This window comes from Amphiprion ocellaris, chromosome 18 (genome assembly GCF_022539595.1).
Source record: "Amphiprion ocellaris isolate individual 3 ecotype Okinawa chromosome 18, ASM2253959v1, whole genome shotgun sequence".
In the NCBI taxonomy this organism is placed as follows: domain Eukaryota; kingdom Metazoa; phylum Chordata; class Actinopteri; family Pomacentridae; genus Amphiprion; species Amphiprion ocellaris.
In genome coordinates this window covers 29,702,001-29,722,389 of record NC_072783.1, presented here as the reverse complement: position 1 = coordinate 29,722,389, position 20,389 = coordinate 29,702,001, and the positions used below count along the sequence as shown (strand labels likewise).

Below are 20,389 nucleotides of genomic sequence, written 5' to 3'. Positions count from 1 at the left end.
ACAGAAAATATAGAGCAAATACGCCTCAAAGTGCTATAAAATGCTTTATTACAAAAATGTGAACAATGCCTAAGCAAAATGATGTTCAGGCCCTTTAAACCAAACTAAAGTTGCATAATTTCATGATCTCAAAAAAAAAAATAACATTTTCAGGGTTTGCATAGAGCATCATTTTTTGAGTAAAAGTCATGAATCCGGTGTAACCTTAAAGAAGAATCATGTACAACATGTGTTTTGAAAAAATCAACACCATGATACAAAACATCCTAAAATGAAAACTGTTGTCAATTGCAAGTAAAGTTTATTTCGCAAGGCACATCAGTTGGTATCGGACACTTATTAGGACACATTCACACCGACAGTCTCCAGATATTTTAAAGTATCGACTACAGTTGCCACAAAATAGTGGCCATTTATTTTTAGTGTATCAAGACAGGTTGAGACGAATGCGAGAATATAAAATGAAGATTTCACCAGCTGCAGACACTGTGCTTCATCTCTAAGCCCTGGTCGTTCCCTTGACTACCTAGAAGAAGTGTGCAATTCATATATCACAAAAAAATGATTGTGCACAACAAATAAACGAGACATACAACTGTGTGCAGTGTTTATAAAGAGAAAAACACAGCAGGCGAGATGAGCCTCTCTGATGAGACTAAGCTTTGTGAGCTTGCTATTAAAATTAGAGTGATAACTTTTGGCTATTAGGCCTGATAGTGTAGCACAAGCTTGTTTATTACATGTAATCTCAATGCAACATGTGAAACTTTACACATATCTAGAATGAGCTGAATGAGGCAAATCCAAACTTCAAGGCTTTGCCTGCTGTTAATTTTAGTTAGTTTTAGCTTTTAGTCGTCTAAAAACTAGTCCTTAAACTCAAATATGTATTGCTGACAAAAAAAGACAACTATACTTTCAAATATCATGGTAGAATATCTTTGGCAGAACTCTGAAGAAAATAAAGACTGCTACAACTGCATTACAATATGTAAAATAAAGATCAGTGTTTCTTTTTCACTTGTCATAATACAGAATAGTGTAAACAGACATAATACCGCTGAATATAATCTGTGCTGTGCATAGGCCGGTGCTGTACTTGTAACAACTCCTCGAGTTTGTGTGCTTTTCCTTGCCTAAGTAAATGAATGATAGTGATAATTATCAGTACAAACATATAAAAACGTCTCTTGAGAAAAACTTGTCATTTAAATTTAACTTACTGTGGTTTAGGAGAGACCAGAAACAATCACCCTTACATTATACGAAATCTAACCTCTGATCAAAATATATATATTCCTGGGATTTGTCAAAATAACCTTAAAACCTTTCTTTACACACTTTAGGAAAAAAAAAGACGTTCCCAGTGAGATTCTAACGCATAACTCACACTGATAGTCCCATCGTTTACATTCTACCAGAACAGCAACTGTTACAGACAGGAAATGGGACTAATAGAGAAACTTTGCCCATATTAGGTTGCGGGGCACTGATATCATAGCTCTGATAAAGCATATATCTGTCCATTCAATGTCCTCCTGGACGGCTGGACAGAACCAGCATGGGCAGAGGAACAACAGCCCTTCTCTTACTGGTACCATGGGGTTTTTCTGACCCAGTGGAGGGTGAAACCTGCATCTGTCCGGATCTTAATGGAAGCTGCCTCGGCCTCTCTGACCGTCTCCTTCACAGACTGCATCAGATTCTGAGCGTTGTGGACCAGCATCTCAGTCGCCTGCCGGAGAAGAAATCACAGCAGTGATGAGTGAGACGTGAACGCTCATTTTCTCAGATTTGAATGAAAATCAATTGATCTGACACATTCAAAAGAAAGACTCTGCTCACCTGCTCTGACTCCTCTTCGCTGATGTTGGTACGACCCAACATGGTGGCCTTGACTGTGGACAGGATTTTGAGCTGAGTGCTGATGGTGGGAATGCGCTCACACACCTGGAACGGCATTAGAAAGACAGGTGAGGCCAAAGAATGTATCAAAATAACAACATGCAGTGTGTCAACAGTGAAAAGCTCCTGATTAGAATGGCTGAACTGACCTGGAGCAGGTTGGTCCGGATACGTTTGTCAGTGCACTGCTTGGCCACCTCCTTAGCCAGCCGTGTGACTTCATCAGAAGCCTTAGCGATGTCCTTAGCGCACTGGATGAGGGCGCGCTTGTTTCCGCTGCCTCCACGCACCAGGCGGGACATCTCTGCCATGAGCAACGCCATTCGTTTGGCAGCACCAATGATGTCATTTCCCTGTAATGTACAACAGGGAAATAATCAGTCAGGCAAACAGTTTCAAAGTAAATCTTTGTTTATTTTTTATATACAAGAATGGATACTTCTAAGTCAACGCCGATATTCTGATAATGTGACAGTAGTTATTTTTCTGTGGTACTGAAGGTGCAGTAAACAATAACAATAACATTCAGCAATGGCAAGTACCAACACAACAAGTCTGCTGTGGCTTGTGGAAAAACATCACAAGACCAGTTGTGTATGGAGATATTTTGAACAATAGGAGAAAACATTTCAAACCTACTGAGCACCAAAGAGTTATCCTGATGGATTTCACAATGTACACATTCCAGCTGTAAACTTTACTGTATATTAACAGCATGCTGTGTCAACATTGTTGTTTGCAATCTGCAACAGCTGCATATGTTGTTGCAAAGACTCACACAGAACATTCACAAAGGCTAAACGTTATACTGTTTAAGCAAACACAGTGATAGTTCATAGCGTGAGTGCAATACTTAATTTTGCTTATGTCATTATCTGTGTGGTACTTCTTTACAAATTAAAAATGTACAACAAATGCAACGTATACATTTCCAACAGCTAACTTTAGAACTGGAACACTGCTTCATGTTGCTGCTGTCTCTGTTTTGGATGAACAGAAAAGAGGAATATTTTGCACATAAGTGATTTTTGATGGTTTTGTCTGACCAAATATCTAGTAAACATTCAGTTTCATCATGAGATCATAGTGATTCTCTAGCATTGGCCATGCTTAAAAAACTGATAGTCGATGCACATACTCTCAATGACACCTGGACCCCAGCTACCTCTTTTAAACAGACCTGAGAGCAGACCAACGGATTGTGTCTGGATACAGTACAGAGGAAAACTTCTCAAATGTACTGGACTTTGGGCTTGAATGTACTTAATTATGATACAGAGTAGCAGGTGTGGAAGACTAATAAGTGTGTGCAAGACACTGTGAAACAGTTTACGTTGAAATACACTCATTAGATTTTTTTTAACATCACATCCTAATTTCAGTGGTAATGGTGTAGACCACGGGTGTCAAACTCATTTTAGTTCAGGGACCACATTCAACCCAATTTGATCTCAAGTGGGCTGGACCAGTAAAATCAGAGCATAATAACCTATAAATAAGAACAACTCCAAATATTCCCCTTTGTTTTAGTGCAAAAAAGTACATTCTGAAAATGTTCTCATTTAATGAACTACCTTTTTACAGAACACTATGAACAAGAAGCTGAAATTTCTTAAGAAACACAAGTGAAATTTTAACAATATTATACCTCTAGTTTATCATTTATACATTACACCTTACAGACCACAGTATCTACAAAGGCACAAAACATTTAGTTGCAGGTATTTGGAACTGAATCATATAGTATTTTACTTTATGATCAAAACAACTTGTGAAGATCTAGAAATGATTTTAAATTTACATTCATTTCCACATCTGTGTAGTAATCCTGGCACACCACACAAACTAAAGTAGGAAGTATGAAGGAAAAGGTTCAGTTATCGCCCTGCCTTGTAAATGTATAAAATCTATACATAAAAAATGCAGAAAAGTTGTGGCAGTGCAAAAACAATAGGGTTCAACCAAACCAAACTCTGTCGTACTGAAGCTGCTGACTCACATATCTCGCAATATTCAATGTCTTTAAATATTTTCACAGTAAGTATTCATTTTCACCTCTGTAATTTTTATACTTTGCAAGGTCATTCCGTGGGCTGGATTAGACCCTCTAGCTGGCTGGTTTTGACCCGCAGGCCTTATGTTTGACACCCCTGGTGTACACTATCAGATCTCTGCTATCATGACCTCCTCATGTTTATAGTGTTGACTTACTTTGCTGGACCATTTGCGAGCTTCATCGTGAAGCTGCCTGGCAGCCACCATCATGGGCTCATTAACCATGTCACCAGCCTTCTGCTCAGGGAACTCCTCATCTTTCTCCTCTGGGGGCGGAGGTCTGGGGGGAGGAACCTCACCCTCTGGAAGAGGAGGCTTGGGAGGTGCTGCTTCATCATTAAGCTAAAGGAAATGTTGAAATAATTATGGCTTGGCAGTTAAAATGCACAAGTAGTTTTGAACACTCAACAGGCAGGTTTAAATTAAATGCCAAATCCAAAGTTGTACTTTTCAGAAGACTTACGTTAAGTTGCTCTATTTCAGGAGGAGGTGGTGGGAAGTCTGGCTCGATAGGCTGGAAGGCCTCTCTGACCTTTGCCACAGCACCAAGAATCTTGTAACCTGAATCCAGAAAGCCCTTCTGAAGACCTGACAAAGAAAACAAATACATTATTACTCATAAGAAGGCTCCACATAAATACTAAAGAAAAACATGTTCTTAACATCATCTTACTTGGATCCTGGATATTTCCAGCCACTGCCTTGGCATCCATTACCATAGGAGAAATTGTTTGGCTCAGTTCATCAGATGCAGCCTTCACCACCTCCCTGAATTTAGGGTCCTCAGAATTCTCTACCTCTCGCTTTGCCACGAGGAGGATGCGGTTGGCTCTGCGGGCGATGCTGGTGGCACCGGCAACCAGCATCTGAGGCTGGTGATTGGCCATGGCCACACGGCACTTATCCAGGTCCTTCTTTATGGCCTCCTCTGAGGCATCGAGCAGAGATTTGGTATCGATAGCCTCGTCCACCAAACCTAAACATCCATAGGAAACCACAGGGAGTTACACCATGAGGTAACAAACTGTGTTCACCTGTGATCAGGGTCTTCATGGCACCTTACCTGTCATTTTCTCCACATTGTCAATCCACTGATTCTTCATGGTTTCAAAATGTTCATATGCAGCCTGGTTGCCAGGGTTTCTCAGCAGAATACGAGCAGCAGATACCACCTAAAAAACAATCCCAGACGTTAATTGTAAGTCCACTGACAACTGCTAAAGACTTGGCTCAAGAAGCAAGAAACACTTAAGCTCTGTGGCTCCTGATGCGAGCGGAGGGCAGACATGAACAGAAACAGATATAAACACTCAACCATGACATACTTGTGGTGTTAAGTCTCTTGTTGACTTGACAGCAGCCTGGATTCCCTCCACTGTGCTCTTGTTAGCGGTGCCAACAGCAGCAGCCTTCTCTGCTGTGGTGCCAAGCTTATTGGCGTGGTTCTCAAAGTTGGCAGCTCTATCCTCAAAGACCTACACATGATCAAATAAAACAATTATTTAAAAGGGTTGCTGGAGACAATACAACACTCTGCCAATAAATATAACACCACTGAAGGAGGCTCATTGCAGTGAGATCACAGTGAGGAGTAAGGTGACTGCACCACTGACCTCATCTCTGTTGGGGGCGTCCAGCGGGGCAGTTGCAGCCACTGCCAGTAATTTAATGGGTGTGGTTGTGTCGCTGAAGATGTCGGAAACCTCCTGAGTCATTGCCTCTTGCATCTTTCCTTTCAGGTCCTGAGAGGAGGACAAACAGCTGTTACAGCACTCCTGCACCCTCATGGAGTCTTACTGAGATTACAAATACAGATGTGTTCTCATTGAGCTTCAACATCCTCTGAAAAAGTTCACATGAGAAGATGATCCAGGCTGCAACAAATGGTTAAAATGGATTTCTGTGCTGCTTGCTTTTTGATAAACTGTTAAGTCTATGAAACTTCCAGCACAAAATGCAAATCATAAGTCTAGAGCCAACACAAAATTTCAGTCACGATTTGATAGAGGCCAATGAACCAAGTCTATAATCCAAAGATACACAATTATTAGAGACTTTTACAGGATATGTTTTAAAATTTTCCATACAGAATTATTGCCAACAATGATTTTTTTTTTTAAATACGAATGTTCAGTTTATCAAGTAGTACATTAACCAGAAACTTTTCCATAACTTTATGGACCGGAACACTGAGTTTCTGTTTCTGCAAAACTAACTGATTTTAAGAAACAAGTACGGTAAAAATGCAGTTCCGAGGTTATATTTGTACATTTCCATTTTTGAAACATTTACAGATTTGCTGCACAACACTTCAGTGAGAACACCATATCTTTTAATTGCATGAGTTTACATAAAGTTTGGACAAAGTTTTAGGGTACCAACCAGAGGTCTAGGGAACCATAAAAAGAACTTTACAGAATTACATTATTGTCATACTTTCTCAATCTGTATCATGTAATCTTTCAACTCATCTGAAAGCAGAAAACCCCGCAATAGTAGACCTACTTTTTATTTCATATTTGGGTTGTTCTTATAATGCAAAAAATAACATTTTTTAATTGTACTTGTCTTGTTATTTTCTTAATAATTCCTTGCTGACATGCTACATTATTCACAACTAGTTTTTATACTTCTGACACTTGAGCACATCTTACTGTTTTGTGCCCACTTCACTTTATTCTGACTAGCGGAGCTTTATTCTTGTCTGAGTTTTGTATATCTTCCACCACTGGTAACCAGCAGAGGGGGTTGTTGTCTGTCTCCATGTCTTCAGGTGTAAATACTGATCTGTTACAGTCAAGCGACAAATCTGAATGGGAATGACTGTGGAGTCTGAGTCGTCTTACTTTCAAGGCCTCCTGGAGCTGCTGAGCCACAGCACGTGCCTGAGGGGAGTCCCCTTCACCGCGGGCAGCCAGGTCGGCCAGCTGGGCCATGAGCTGCTCCACCTGCTCGCACTTACCCAGCAGCTCCTGCCTGTATGGGCCTGGCAGAGCGTTGGCCAGCCTGCGGCCTTCTGCCACCAGGCCACGGATAGCTGCCTGGCCTAGAAGCACACACACATACATGTTTACACATTAGGATTCACATTAAGCATTTTGATGGTGAACTCAAAATTCACATTCTGTTACTACCTCTGGATGCATCAACATTAACCAGATTAATACTGAAAGTCCACTGATTCTGATTGTTTTTAAAAACATTTTTACCATCACAATGTCATGCAACTGCGAAAAATGCTAATCTTCCTACGTATCTGTCGTATAGCCAAGAATTCTGATCCATATTGAAACAAATAGGAAAACTAAACACTGGAAAAACTGGAACTAAAGAACTTTTTATATTTTTCTTGATAAATGATACAAAATTAAACCGAGAAAAATTCAGCTCCACTCTTAACATGAGTTAACTGAAAAGTGGGCTTGTTTATGCCAGTGTTAAACTTCATAATTTGATGTAATTAGCAATGTATTTTCCAAGCTGCTTGTATCAATGCAAGCGGGCAAAGAAACCCAAATATCTTAGTCTCATTTCATGTTGTTTCTCTTCTCTGTGACAGAGCAGTCAGCTTCCAGTTCAACCGAGAACATGTAAGATATTGTCTAGGTTTAAGTGGAGACACGCCAAAACTAAAGAATATGGCTGGGAAATAATTATGGAATGTGGAGTATAGTAGAAAGCAACATGTCCACAAAGTGTATGGTCTGCAGTTAAGCCACAGCAGCAGTGGAAGGAATGTGAAGGAGTGTCACAGAAAGACATGGCAGTTGGGGAAGATGAGAGCCAGACTCACCCACACCACTATCATCCATGGTGGGATTGTCAATCCAGCGCTGCGCCTGCTCGATCTTTCCTTCCAAGTGAACAGCTGCCTTTGCAGGCCTGCTGTTGGCCACAGCTTTGTTGGTCTTGGATTGCAGGTTCTGCAGAGCTGTTGCGATCTGTTTAGCCAAAGCTCTGGCCTCTGGCGTGTCACCTTTACCCCTATAAGGAGTTCAAAATATCAGTGAGATATGGCTGAAATGAGGTCGGTATGAATATCAATCAGTTTGAGTAAAGGGGATTTTACATTGCCAGCTGATCCACAAGCTGCAGCAGTTCACCTACAAATATGGTCAGATGAACACTTTTTACAACCCCAGCTGCAGAACAAAAATCCACATTCCACCTGTACAAGGCTGAATGAGAACAGTTCCAGTCGAACTGTAGTATGAAATCTGTTCTCCCACAGTAAGAAAAGTCATGCGTGCATTTTATGATAAGCTTTGTTTTGGTGTTTTTGAAACGAGGTACAGGTAAATATCTCCATGATCTGTGGGCAGAAAATTATTTGGAAGACCAAGTTGATAACCATGACTGGACATAAAATTTTTCCTGAAAATGTAAAAACAAACTCCAGTACTGTTTCTCAGTAACAGAGGTAAACAGAGGGGGGTTTATAAGGACAGTACTGAAATAATTCAAGTAGGATGAAAGCATCTGAGCAACTGTGATAAAGCGTGGAAGCAGACCAGCTAGCTTAGCGAGATGGGGGACAATCAATCTCCAGCTTGAACTCAGAAAAGAAAACTCAGTGTAAATCATACTTCAGGCAGTCATTAACTTACTGTCTTCTGAGATCAGACAGCTTGGCAGTCATGGCAGCAATCTCTCCAACAGAGCGCAATATGTCATCTCTTTCTTTGGGATCCTCACACATGTCTGCAATCTTTTTAGCCTCAGCAAGCAGGGCCTTGATATTCTCCTCTCCCTCTGGGCTACCGTTAGGGTCTGCCAGCCAGTTCTACAGACAACAAACCACAAAACAACAATCAAAACATTGTAAAATGGTTGCATTAAGAGGTTTGAATTCATGCTTTCATCCAAATTTTATTGACTCACCTGTGCAGCATCAATCCGTTTAGCGATGGCCTGCTTAGAATTAGTCATGGCCTCTAGTTTGCGAGCAGCATTTTCCACCTTGCCTGTGAGCACATCCAGCCCCTGGGAGACCTGCTGTGCTTTCTGCATGGCGGCTGGGGATGCACCTTGACCTCTGGGGCGGACAAAGAAAACACACAGATGCAATCAAACTGCAGTATCTCTGTGCCTTTGAAGGCCACACATGCAGGTTTCACCAGTCTGCACAACATATGTATTTCTCCAAAGCTTAAGCCTTTCGGTCCTCTTGTTTAAGAATAGTATTTCCTAAATTAATGCCTCTGAGTCGAAGCTCAGAGGCATCTCTCAGTTTTCAGAGGAGTATCAAAACCAAGGGTTAGAGTCGATTATGGATTAATACCAGACAGCTGCTTTTAATCTACCATGACTCAAGGTCTCTGGTGACAATCAGATTTCATATCAGAGGGATATCACTTCCACTCTTACACACTATAATCCCCTCTAATATGCTTACTGCCTCACACCACTTACCCTTTGGGGATGCAAAATGAAACTACTGCATGAAAGGAACAGTTATTAATACAATATTCAATAAAAACTTAATTAAAGAATCTAGAAAACATGCACCAACAGAACACAAAGACTATCTATTGATATATGTAGAGAGTGAGTGTGGGGAGGGGGGGGTTATCTTGCCACAGTTCCATTTATGGTGTGCACTGTACCTGGCCCTCATCTCAGACACCTGGTCGGTCATCTGGCCCAGAGTCTTGGCTGTTCCCAGGATGTCTCTGCGCTCCTTCCCTGCACATAGTTCACCGACTTTACCAGCTTCATCCAGGATCTGTCGGATGGCCTGCTCGCCTGCGTCCCCTGGAAACAAACCACATGCAGTCAGGCACACCAATAACGTCACTAAATTCAATAAGGTCGTGAGCATAAGGACGTGATTAGCAGCAGAATGAATTGTTCAAGCTAGAGGACATGGATGACGATTACCTGGTTGAGCATTTGGATCCCTCAGCCAGTTCTTAGCCTGAGCCATCTTTGAATCAATGAGCCCCAGAGCCCTCTTCATGGCCTCTGTGTCCTTTGGGTGTGAAGGAACAGAATAAATGAATATCTTAAAGGGAATCAATGCAACCAAACTAAACTAAAAAAAAAATTAAAAAAAAAAAAACTAAAAAAATAATGTGTTTAATCAAATCATAAAGCACGAGATGATTTCCGACACTTCATGTAAATTGCTAGGTTTTGTGCAAATAAAGCTAACGTAATGTCACATAAATATACTGTTATTTAGGAATTCAGTCATGACTCAGTGGGACAGAACTTGGAGTGGCTTTTTCTTCATTCACAGTTTTTCCAGGTGCTTGGTCAGGAAAATCTCCAAGCTCTGGTCATTTTCATGATCGAACCCCACTGTTCAGTTATTTCAGTAAAAGAATCATTCAGAAAAATCAATGTGCAGCATTGCTAACGTCTGTCAGGCACAACCATGTAGAACATGCTGTTTCGCTCATTCTTTTCAATTGTCAATAAAAAGCGTGTCATGTTATAAAAGCCAAACGATTCTCCATTGTATCTCAATCAGAGTAGATAGAAATACAACAATCTGTCCAACAGCAGCTGACTTGACAATGAGTCCTCTCATTGCCCAAGTCTGCAAAACAAAGCAGAGTCCTGTCGGACCCGATCAAATGGACAAGTGGTTATTATGATAAGCTTGTTTTTCATGACACAACTAAAAGAAAACCATCAGAAAGCACAAGGTTGTCATAATGCAGGTTCAGTGTGCACCGCAGAGTTCAGCAAGACTTCCAAAGCAAGTCGAACCTCCGCTGCTTGATTTACAAATACTCATCATGAAACATGTCAAAGCTCTAATAACTGCTTTGTCAAACTAAAACAGAACCAGTATGTTTGAATAAGTGGGAGTGAGGTGTAATAGAGCTCAGTGAGGGAGGAGAAAAAAAACAGGAAGGACAAAGGTGTGACGTGATGTCACCACAGTTGTGTGGGTGTATTAGTTCACTGTTCAAACATGCTCAACATGCAGCTGCTGTTCTGTAGTAACCACCTGTGTGTGTGTCTCTATGTGGGTTTGGGTGTGTCAGTGAAAAAAGACAAAGTGAAAGATGAACAGGGATAGGATTTTAAAACTAATGTCAAATACAAATGCAGTCATTGACACAGAATGGTATAATGGTGGGGCAAAATATACAGAAAAATTTAATCTGGTGTGGTTCATGGTATTAGTAATGGGGATCATGTAAAGTGAGAGTGCATATTTAGTAATCATGACAAAAAAGGATTTCAGAGGAAACTGGGGCCATATTTGTTGGATTTAAAACAAAATAGTTGCCGTTCATACAACAAAATCCATATCAGATTTTATATGTGCTCTCCTCCATCAGTAGAAACCTGAGGTTCATGGCAAGAAAGGATGAACACTCAGAGAATTCTCCTTAATGACACCAAAATCAATACAGCTTGAGTCAGGTCAATCAATAACCCAACCAGCTAAGGATGAAGATAAAGCAAGGTTTAACTCACACAGGAGGGGGACACACAGATGTTGATATAATGTCATGTTATAAAGCAAACACAATCCAAAAAAATCTGAAAAAGCACTGCATAGATCAACATTTCGGCAGTTCAACCTGTTTAACACCTAATCAATAAACACCTTTCTACTGGTAGCATAAAAGCTCTCTAAATGCTCATTTACTCTGTTGATAGTGTATTTAACATCGTAACTGAAGCACACAATGGCACCACAAAGCACAAGACAGCACACTCATCTGTCAGACATGCTGCTGCACAACTAAGGGGCGGCAGAAGTAAGGCTTACCTTCTACAGGGGGTGAAGGAAGAAAGAAATGGTAAAAAGAAAGGAAGAACGACATAAATACAAACATTCAACTAGACATACCAAATGAGAGCAACAAAAAACAGTGTCATCAGAGACAGAAGTGACACAGGAAATGGACATTTTAAAGAGTCTCAGGACAGGAAAGAAACTGCACATGCAGAGCTGAAAAACATAAAAGAACCTTACAGTTTAACCTGCTACAGAGAGATACATAGAAAGTTAAAGCATGTCTACTCTACTGATACCTGTAGGTACATTTATATGTAGCAAAAGCATTATTCAAGCCTATCAAAGCTCATATTCTATCCTGACAAAACAAAGTGCATGGTTTGCGAGAAAAGAAAGAGAAAATACACAGAATAGGAATATTCTCACTTCATAAATTTTCCAGTCTGCACCCTCCAGCAAGGTATTCTGGGAGTGTGTGAGAGCAAGTGGATGGCAGACACAACACACTTGACACTCCACACTGCTTCCAACTATTTTCAATAAATAATGCACAAAAACAATTTGAAACACTCCGAGTAGCTCAAAAAGCAATGCGGTCTCTTGTTTCTTGTGTATATTTACTGTATTATAAGACTGTGTGCAAGTGAGTTTCATGACAAACTGAAGGAAAAGAGAGTCATTTAATGTCCGCACCTTGTTGGCCCACGCGTCCTCGTCCCAGGATGTAAGCTGCAACACTCTGATGATCTCGTTTATCTCGGCACTCATCTTCTCAAAAGTGAAGTTACGGTTTTTCAAGGCCTCTTCCACACCCTGGCTGCCAGATGTCTTGGTTGTCACAAAAATTTTGATACCTGGAATAACAAAGCAGAACTTACAGTAAGCTGTTAATGTTATTATTAAAAATACTGCCCTGAAGTGGTTTATTTGCTCGAGAAAAAAAAAACAAGAAAGTAGTGTGTGATAACCTGAGATGAGGATGGGCAGCAGCTCCTTGACTGTGTTCATGGAGTTGACCAACATCACACGATGCTCCTGATGTGTGAGCTCCTGCTGTCGCTCATCTATCATCTTTGCCATCTTCGTCATACCTGGACACAGGCAACAAAACAGAGGTGGAAAGACCCCACTTTAGTTTAGATGTCACATTGAAGCTGTTTATTATCCAATTTCCCAGTTCACAACATTTTCTCACCAAGATGCAGTTGAATCGTATTCAATACAGCCTCTATATACATACACAAATATACTATTAACCCTATAATCTCCAGACTATTTTCACCCGAACCACCCCCAAAACAAAGGGTCCCCAATGGCCACTTTATCTTGGACCCCCCAGAGCCCTTCATTGCATTTTGCATTTGTTTTTCATGCACATTGAAGACCCGGCACAAATTTGCTGATTTCTATTTGGCACACAGAGAAACAACTAGTACCTTCAGAAAGAATAAGTTCTGCTGTTTGATGAGCAGTAGACCTTCATCATGAAACAACAGAGACTTTGTCACTTATTCAGCCAAGAAAGATGAGTGTGAAAATGAAAGAAGAAAGTTGTAAAATATTACTTTGCAGAAGTTTGATATGTCTTCTTAACATTATTACTTCCGTATACACAAATATGTAACAAGCATAATTACATAATTTGTTACATATTGTTTAATCATTTCTAATTAACATCAAATTTAGTCTAAAAAATAATTACATTTAAAAGACTAGACAAATCAGAAGAGTAAAAGGTGTGGAGACCAATGCACAGCTGTATGCAGCTTGAAGATCTCTTCAAATTTTAAGTACATTTAAATTTAATTTTGTACTACTTTGTCACAAAGTCAAGTCACTAGTAATTGTCTGAGAAATAAATTGATGTGGCTGCACCTTGCTGCAATAAATACTCCCACAGCAGTTAAACTGAGAAAAAGTGATGAGAATTTGGACACAAAGTGTCTGGTGAGCTCTAAGCGTAAATTAACATTTTAAGGCTTTTACTTGAAACAAAATATTTTTGAATTGAAGTATTCTACTTTTACATTAGCAGAGTGAAGTGGAAAACAAGCATACACAGTAAAAACTAAATGTTAACATCTACATCAGCCGGCCAAGACAGCAAAATGATATTCTGAGACAGTGTTAAGTCAAGACTTGTCACTGCATCAGCACACTGACCTGGCCCCAGGTTCTTTGTGTAGGTGATTAAATCCTCCATAGACTCCACCACCTCTGCCACGGTCAGATACTCGAGAATGCCTTTGCACACACGGATTATTTTGCGGACCTGTGATAATGATGTGACAAAGCAAAAACAAAAGCTAATTCGAAAACAGTCTTGCATTCCCAGAGAAAAGTGATTATGCAAACGCTGTCCCTCCCCCCACTCCCCTCCGATTCACATTCCCTCTAATTACACTCTGATAATGCTGCCTACTGACATTCCAACCCCTTTGTCCTGCCTCACTCCAGCTTTATGTGGACTGCTGGAGTCACCACTTTATTATACCGAGTGATCCCTGAGCTGCATTGGAAAACATGATGGCACTGCTGACTGATGACTCCTGCTGACTGCTGCAGACAGTGCCAGCGAGCCTGCTGTCTGCTTGCAGAGCGCTGATCTGCAACTTTTTTTTTTATCTTATTCTCCATCTCCCAGAAGAAAAGAAGGACAGGCCTGATAGATGACATTCCTGTCTGTTTCAAGTTATAGGAAGTGCATCTTTGAGATGTGGAGAGTTCCATAGACATGTGCAGTATATTTATCTGCCTCTCTATCTTCTTTACAGGCATTACAGTACTGAAGAAGAAGGCAGGAATGGATACTATCCTTACACTAGAAGAGCTTGTGACAGCAGTCTTTGCCACACCCAAGTGTCCATTAACAAGCCACTGAGGCTCTTGCAGCTGAGCTCAACTCCTGAGTACAAGAGTAGGAATGAGTGGTCACTGGGCCATAATCAAATTCACATATGTTTCTGGCATTAGGGACACAACCACATCCTGCATGATGTAGAAAACTGCTACACAAATGAGGTGTGCTGGAATAAAGTGAAGCCCTTAAACTGGTATCTGGTAGTGTCATCTAATCAATATGTTGTTCCTGTAACAAAACTTGCATGACTGGTTATAAGATTTCACAAACATGAATGAATATATAAATACCTCGGCCTCATCAAAGGTCAGGAGCAGGTCAGAGGTCCCAGACAGGATGCCCCGAGAGCCATCGATGAGGTAATCCCGGGCAGGGACAGAGTATGGATCGGCTTTCAGCATAGAGGCCGCCTGCACCAACTTAGTGCATGCATTCTCCACTCTGTGGAAAGCAGAAGAGTATCGATTTAAAAACTAGTTTATAAAAACATCCTTGAAACGAGTCATGCTGATGATACAAAGCCCTTCGGAAGCCAAATGGACATTACAAGTGGAAACGGCAAACTGCCTGCAGCGGAGACAAGTGGAAGCTTTGGGATACAGCTCGCCATAACATCCAGTAACTGCTGTGTAAACATGACTTTGTTTTATTTCCTCTTCTTATATCCCATATTTCATCACATCTAAAAGCAAATACTACTGTGAAGCAAATGAAGTGTAAATCCCAAATGAAATGCTCTGCAGGGGTTAAACTGGGAATTACAAACATTATAGTCCTCTCTAAACCAAGCGATGTCAAAGCCTAAAACCATAATTATTCATGCGTTTATTTATATATGAATTTCTGGGAAATTAACTAACCTTGAGTTGATTTACTGTAACTTGCACTGGTTGTAAATTAAAGTAATCAGGACATGAAAAAATTAACATATTTCTGAGTTATTGAATGAGAAATGCGATATCAACATTTCACACCATTTACAGAGCGCTCACTCATCATACAAACAGCTTACTGTGATCTTAATCACTAAAACACTGCCGTCATAGCTTCCTCTCTGTTAATGAGCTAGAAGTATGTGTGGCTAACAGCTTAAACATATACTGTTCACATCATGCACAAAGACACTAAGTGTATTCAAACCAAATGTTGCTATTTAGTACTGGTATGACATTTATCTAATCCCTTTGGAATCATAAGACATGAGCTTCCTTTTGTTGTGTTTCTTCAAATATCATATATATAGCAAACTAGCATCCAGAGGAGCCAGATATGTCTTTAATACATTTAATTCACTTTTAAATATTATTTAAGGATTTAAAGATTTACCGAGAACATAATGAAACACAAAGTCATGATGGTTTCACTGTACATTGAATGTGGTTTTGTCACTGCCCTGAAGAGAAACTATGAAACAGTCCAAAGAACTGAACTTCACCTTGATCTTGGAAACAATAACTCTAAAAAATAGTCCACCAAGAAGATTTTTTTCAGAACTTATAGCTGGCAAACTACTCCTGGAAACTCTGGAAGAAATCTATTCAGTGGATCCTAACTAAAATTATTTCTTTTGGAAAAGAACTGGCCGTTTAAATCTTAAGTTATGTCTTGTGAGCTAGGAATGCGAAAGCAAGTCTGGAGCTGGTTAAATATGAAGTAGTGCCATATAATACACAGATGATGAAATTAGGAAAAATTTTGATGGTAGGTTACATAAATAATACTGTCTTGATGTCGACTTACAGCCCTTTTACTGTCTCATGACAGTGAAGACAACTTGATTTCACGGGATGTGATTTGGGCCTCAAGAGTTGGAGCGCTGCTCTGATTGGCTCTGGCCCAATTTAACCCCTGCTTCCACAAAAATGATTGATAGTTGCCTCCTGGGTGTGATGTACCCAGTAAATTCCAGAGCAGCAACAAACTGCAGGCTCAGCCATTTAATTCAGCATCATACATGTCACCTGCACAGTATCTCAACAGCCATTCTGCACATAGAAACAGGCAGCAAGCCAAGGACCAACACATGTTCCTGTTCCCACAGTATATCGACTTCCTAATTTTGCCTGCAGGCCAATTGTTGCCCCAGAAACAAGGGAATGTCGTTGCAGTTTTCCACATTTTAGGCGCTGCAAAAGGGCCAAACAAGACGAGCTCACTTTCCATTCTTCTAAAGGCTCAAGTTTCCTGAAAAATAAAGGCTAATGTATGGGAATGACATCGAGGCTGATGTATGTGTGTATCTTTGCAGAGCGAGCCAGCAGTGTCCTTCAACATGCACTACAGAGGAACAGCCATGCATTAACCGGACCCTGGCAGACACTATATTTAGTGAAGGAGACACATTCCAGCACATGTGCTGATGGATGACGACAGGGTGACGATGTGACTTTGAGGCGCCAAATGTGTTGAGCCTGATGACCTGCGCCTGCCAATGCATTTCATCCCTGACCTTGGGGGCTCCCAGGACCCGCCTTTGCCCCTCCCTTCGACTGTGGTCTGTCATGTAATATGGATTGGTGAGAGACTATGATAGAGAGAGACAGCAGCTAAGCACAAATTAACAATTTAGGCAATGTCATGTAAGCCAGGTGAAGAAATAAACTGATTAAATATGGACATTTCTCATTTTTACATCAACATGTAATTTTTTGTCATGTTAACTAAAAAACAAAAAGCAGCAGCCAGCAACTCCTATGGGGATTTATACGAGTTTGTGGCCCTGCTCCTTAAGGGTAAAGGAACTCCTTGCGGATCAAAAAGTATTTATGTTACACCAGGGCAAGACTCTGAGGCACTTAACATGCCATGTCTGACCTTTGCCTGGGCACAACCAGCCATTGCTGCAACAGATAAAGAGAGAAAGAGAGCCAAAGAGAGGCTAGTGGGTTTCACATACTGCAGGGAGAGAGTTATTGAATCTAAACACATTGAGATGTTTGCCACTGTATAAATATGGGGTGTTGAAAAGATCCTCCTGTGCTTACTTGATAAAAGCTGGTGGCATGTCCCTTTTCATGATCTGGTCTTCCGTGGTTTGTACAGTCTCCTTTCCAACCTGGAAAACACAGATTCTACAGTGAAACAGAGTGTAACAGGAGTAAAGCAAAGACAAACATTTTCCAAGCAATGTTTTACCACATTTGGTACATTTTCATTCATTTGAGATCTCAAACAATTAATTCAAACCACAAGTCATATTATTTCAAACATGTAAATGCAACAATTTTCTATTTAATTATGTAAGATTTAGTATATTGATGACAATTTCACTTGGTGTTAAGAGGTTTTCGAAAGCAGGAGATCTGAGTGACATATACTTTAGGCTTCAAGCTGACTTCACCATCTTGTCATTCATTCTTTTTTATCTCTTTCAGGGTCAGAGGGGACCCGAGCCTGCAGCTCAGCTTAGCCAGGCATGCACTGGTCAAAGGTCTGGGAGGACCCCCTGAACCAGTCATTGGTACATTACAGTGTCAACACATACACTCACACAATCAGAGTCATTTTACAATATTTAGAGTGGTGGGGGGACTGAAGGAGAAAACTGTGACAAGGTGATCATAGTGAGAACATGGCAACCCAGAGAGTGTTTGGATCAAACTCTGAGCTGTATACCAACAATTACATATAAAATCAAGCCCCACATTGCATACCCTTCTCGGAGTAATTACCGTAAATGGTTTTGTATAAATATAAGAATTCTGTGGACACCACTCCCTTTTTTTTGCTGGTTTTGATTGCAGGATGTTTTGATCATATGCTACATAAATTGGCCAAATGTGCAAAAACTGCATGAAGTATATTAATTTCAGTCTACAGCACTTATATACTGTACTATTGTTGATTAGAGCACATGTCCACGTAGCTGTTTTCTTTGGCAGAGACACACTGGTGCTGGGGAGCACTTTATCCCAGTGAGTTTTGCTTCTATGACAACAACATCTTGACAACAGATCACCACTTTAGCTGCTATTGTATGATAGACTACCATCACAGCCTTGTTGTGATCATTTCTGTCTGACCCAAAGTACAACTTGGGTTAGACATGAATATCTGCAAAGTTGACAGATTTTCAACAAGAAACTCTGAGTTTGGGCACACAAAAAAGACAGAGTGCTCTGAAAAAGACACTGGCTCTGTCATAACTGGAAACAACTGGAAAAAAAAGACGCTGAGGTTCAGAAAAATCGCTATGAGGACAGTCAGCTATAAACTCTTGGCTAAATACTCAGATGAGTCACACTTTTATGCAGAAATTTCATATACTCCATTTCTCTGAATGCCTCACTAAAGCATTGTCTACCAGTAATACTGATGAATGGCACTGAGAAACACTGTTAAATATGGCCACAGGTAACAGACTACTCCTTTCTGGTGGGAAGCACACATAGATAAGCCTACAAATATAGGTCTAAATCAGTGAACAATCTTAAAACGCAGTAACTACAGAAATAGCAGAGCACTTCACACTTGCCATTGTGTGATTCTAACTTCAACCATGGGCTATGCTGACCACAAACAAACGTTTAAAGCACTTTTTTCCTTTGTCAAGTCACCATGGCGCAAGTGTTATAATGATAATGCACTCTGTCTTACAGCAATGTAAACCCATTACTTCAGTGGAGAATTTTTCCTCTATCTCAACCAAAACCTTTTCAAATTAGGGCACTTGTCATCAGTAATAACCAAGACAAAATTTTGACAAGACACAAAGTTATATTAAAAGCCAAAATCTGCTAATTAAGATGGCATTGCATGAGGAGTTATAAAATACTTTGACATTGTTGTTAGAAGTTGCCACATGCTCTTCCTTTAAAAATGAAAAGCCAGTTGGCTATCATATTTAAAACTGTTAAAAGATGACACCAGGAGTGGTAAACAGTGAAGATAGGACACACCCACCACAGCAGCCCTAATGACTCCTTCATCAGTCATGAGGATTTGTATCAGTCAACACTTACAGCTCCATCACTAAGTTTCAGAGCAGTCGACACAGCTGTACTGGCTCAGTAATGTCTCAAGTTTAGGTCTATTCCAAAGCTTTTTTTGCAACTTGAGCACATTTTCATACATCAATAGCATGTCATATGCATGAGTTCAAACTCTGTTACCACAACTTTCCCCCTAAGGGAGTTTTGTCTTTAATCATGCAGTTTTCCAGAATGATGTCCTGTTACTCGTCTGGTGAACCATTATTTCGACGAGGCAGCTGCTGGGGGGACGCCAGGCCTCGGCGCTGTTATAATGTGTAAAGCAGCTGAACGCCTCTTCTCCTTCAAATGCCAAAATGACTCACCTCCCCCACCATGACCTCAGCTCTGTAGGGAGACACAACTCACCCACGTTGAGCTGCCATGGGTGAGAGATCACATGCGTTCATAGTGAGGGCATGGATCACACTGACTGACGGGGTTAAATGAGCTGCATCACTGCCAAAAAGAGAAACGCTAGAGCTTTACTTTTAGATTTTACATAGAATTTTGAAGGAATATAAACTACATGTTGAAACTATAATATAGTGCAAAATTGTGTGTGATATAATGATCTGATTGCAATTATTTGAGATGTCCACGATCATTTTGCATAAGTGGAAGAATTGCTTCCATTCATCTGTATATAAACAGCGGGGCAAAACTAACAGAAATGTATTTCAATCACTAATTCAATGTCGTTTTCACCATTTGTGCCACAGTGTAATGGCATCAACTGTTTACATCAGGTGTGTAAATTTTATAAGTGACTGATTGCATTTCAACAGGCATCAAATTGACATTAATTTGCAGGATTTGTAGCAAAACCATAGCAGTCAAAGGTGATGATACTACTAATGTAAAACTAAGAGAAGCATAAAATGAACAGAAAAA

At 40.4% G+C, this 20,389-nt stretch overlaps 1 protein-coding gene across 2 annotated transcripts in view; it reads right to left on the bottom strand.

Annotated features, from left to right (window-relative positions):
* Positions 1 to 25: 25 nt before the first annotated feature.
* LOC111574788 (vinculin) overlaps positions 26 to 20,389 on the bottom strand; it is a 31,755-nt gene continuing 11,391 nt past the window's right edge. The window contains exons 2-21 of one of the 2 annotated variants that reach the window (XM_023279556.3): positions 17,510 to 17,580; positions 14,816 to 14,966; positions 13,829 to 13,937; positions 12,634 to 12,756; positions 12,359 to 12,519; positions 9,841 to 9,934; positions 9,567 to 9,714; positions 8,842 to 8,995; positions 8,568 to 8,743; positions 7,754 to 7,944; positions 6,807 to 7,006; positions 5,574 to 5,702; positions 5,286 to 5,435; positions 5,024 to 5,132; positions 4,634 to 4,936; positions 4,424 to 4,548; positions 4,117 to 4,302; positions 2,055 to 2,258; positions 1,846 to 1,950; positions 26 to 1,735 (exon numbers count right to left, since the gene is read on the bottom strand). In XM_023279556.3, the coding sequence (XP_023135324.1) occupies positions 1,589 to 1,735; positions 1,846 to 1,950; positions 2,055 to 2,258; positions 4,117 to 4,302; positions 4,424 to 4,548; positions 4,634 to 4,936; positions 5,024 to 5,132; positions 5,286 to 5,435; positions 5,574 to 5,702; positions 6,807 to 7,006; positions 7,754 to 7,944; positions 8,568 to 8,743; positions 8,842 to 8,995; positions 9,567 to 9,714; positions 9,841 to 9,934; positions 12,359 to 12,519; positions 12,634 to 12,756; positions 13,829 to 13,937; positions 14,816 to 14,966; positions 17,510 to 17,580 (3,036 nt within the window). In that variant the 3' untranslated portion in view covers positions 26 to 1,588. The remainder of the gene's footprint in view (positions 1,736 to 1,845; positions 1,951 to 2,054; positions 2,259 to 4,116; positions 4,303 to 4,423; positions 4,549 to 4,633; positions 4,937 to 5,023; positions 5,133 to 5,285; positions 5,436 to 5,573; positions 5,703 to 6,806; positions 7,007 to 7,753; positions 7,945 to 8,567; positions 8,744 to 8,841; positions 8,996 to 9,566; positions 9,715 to 9,840; positions 9,935 to 12,358; positions 12,520 to 12,633; positions 12,757 to 13,828; positions 13,938 to 14,815; positions 14,967 to 17,509; positions 17,581 to 20,389) is intronic. The other variant, XM_023279557.2, reaches the window with a different exon arrangement.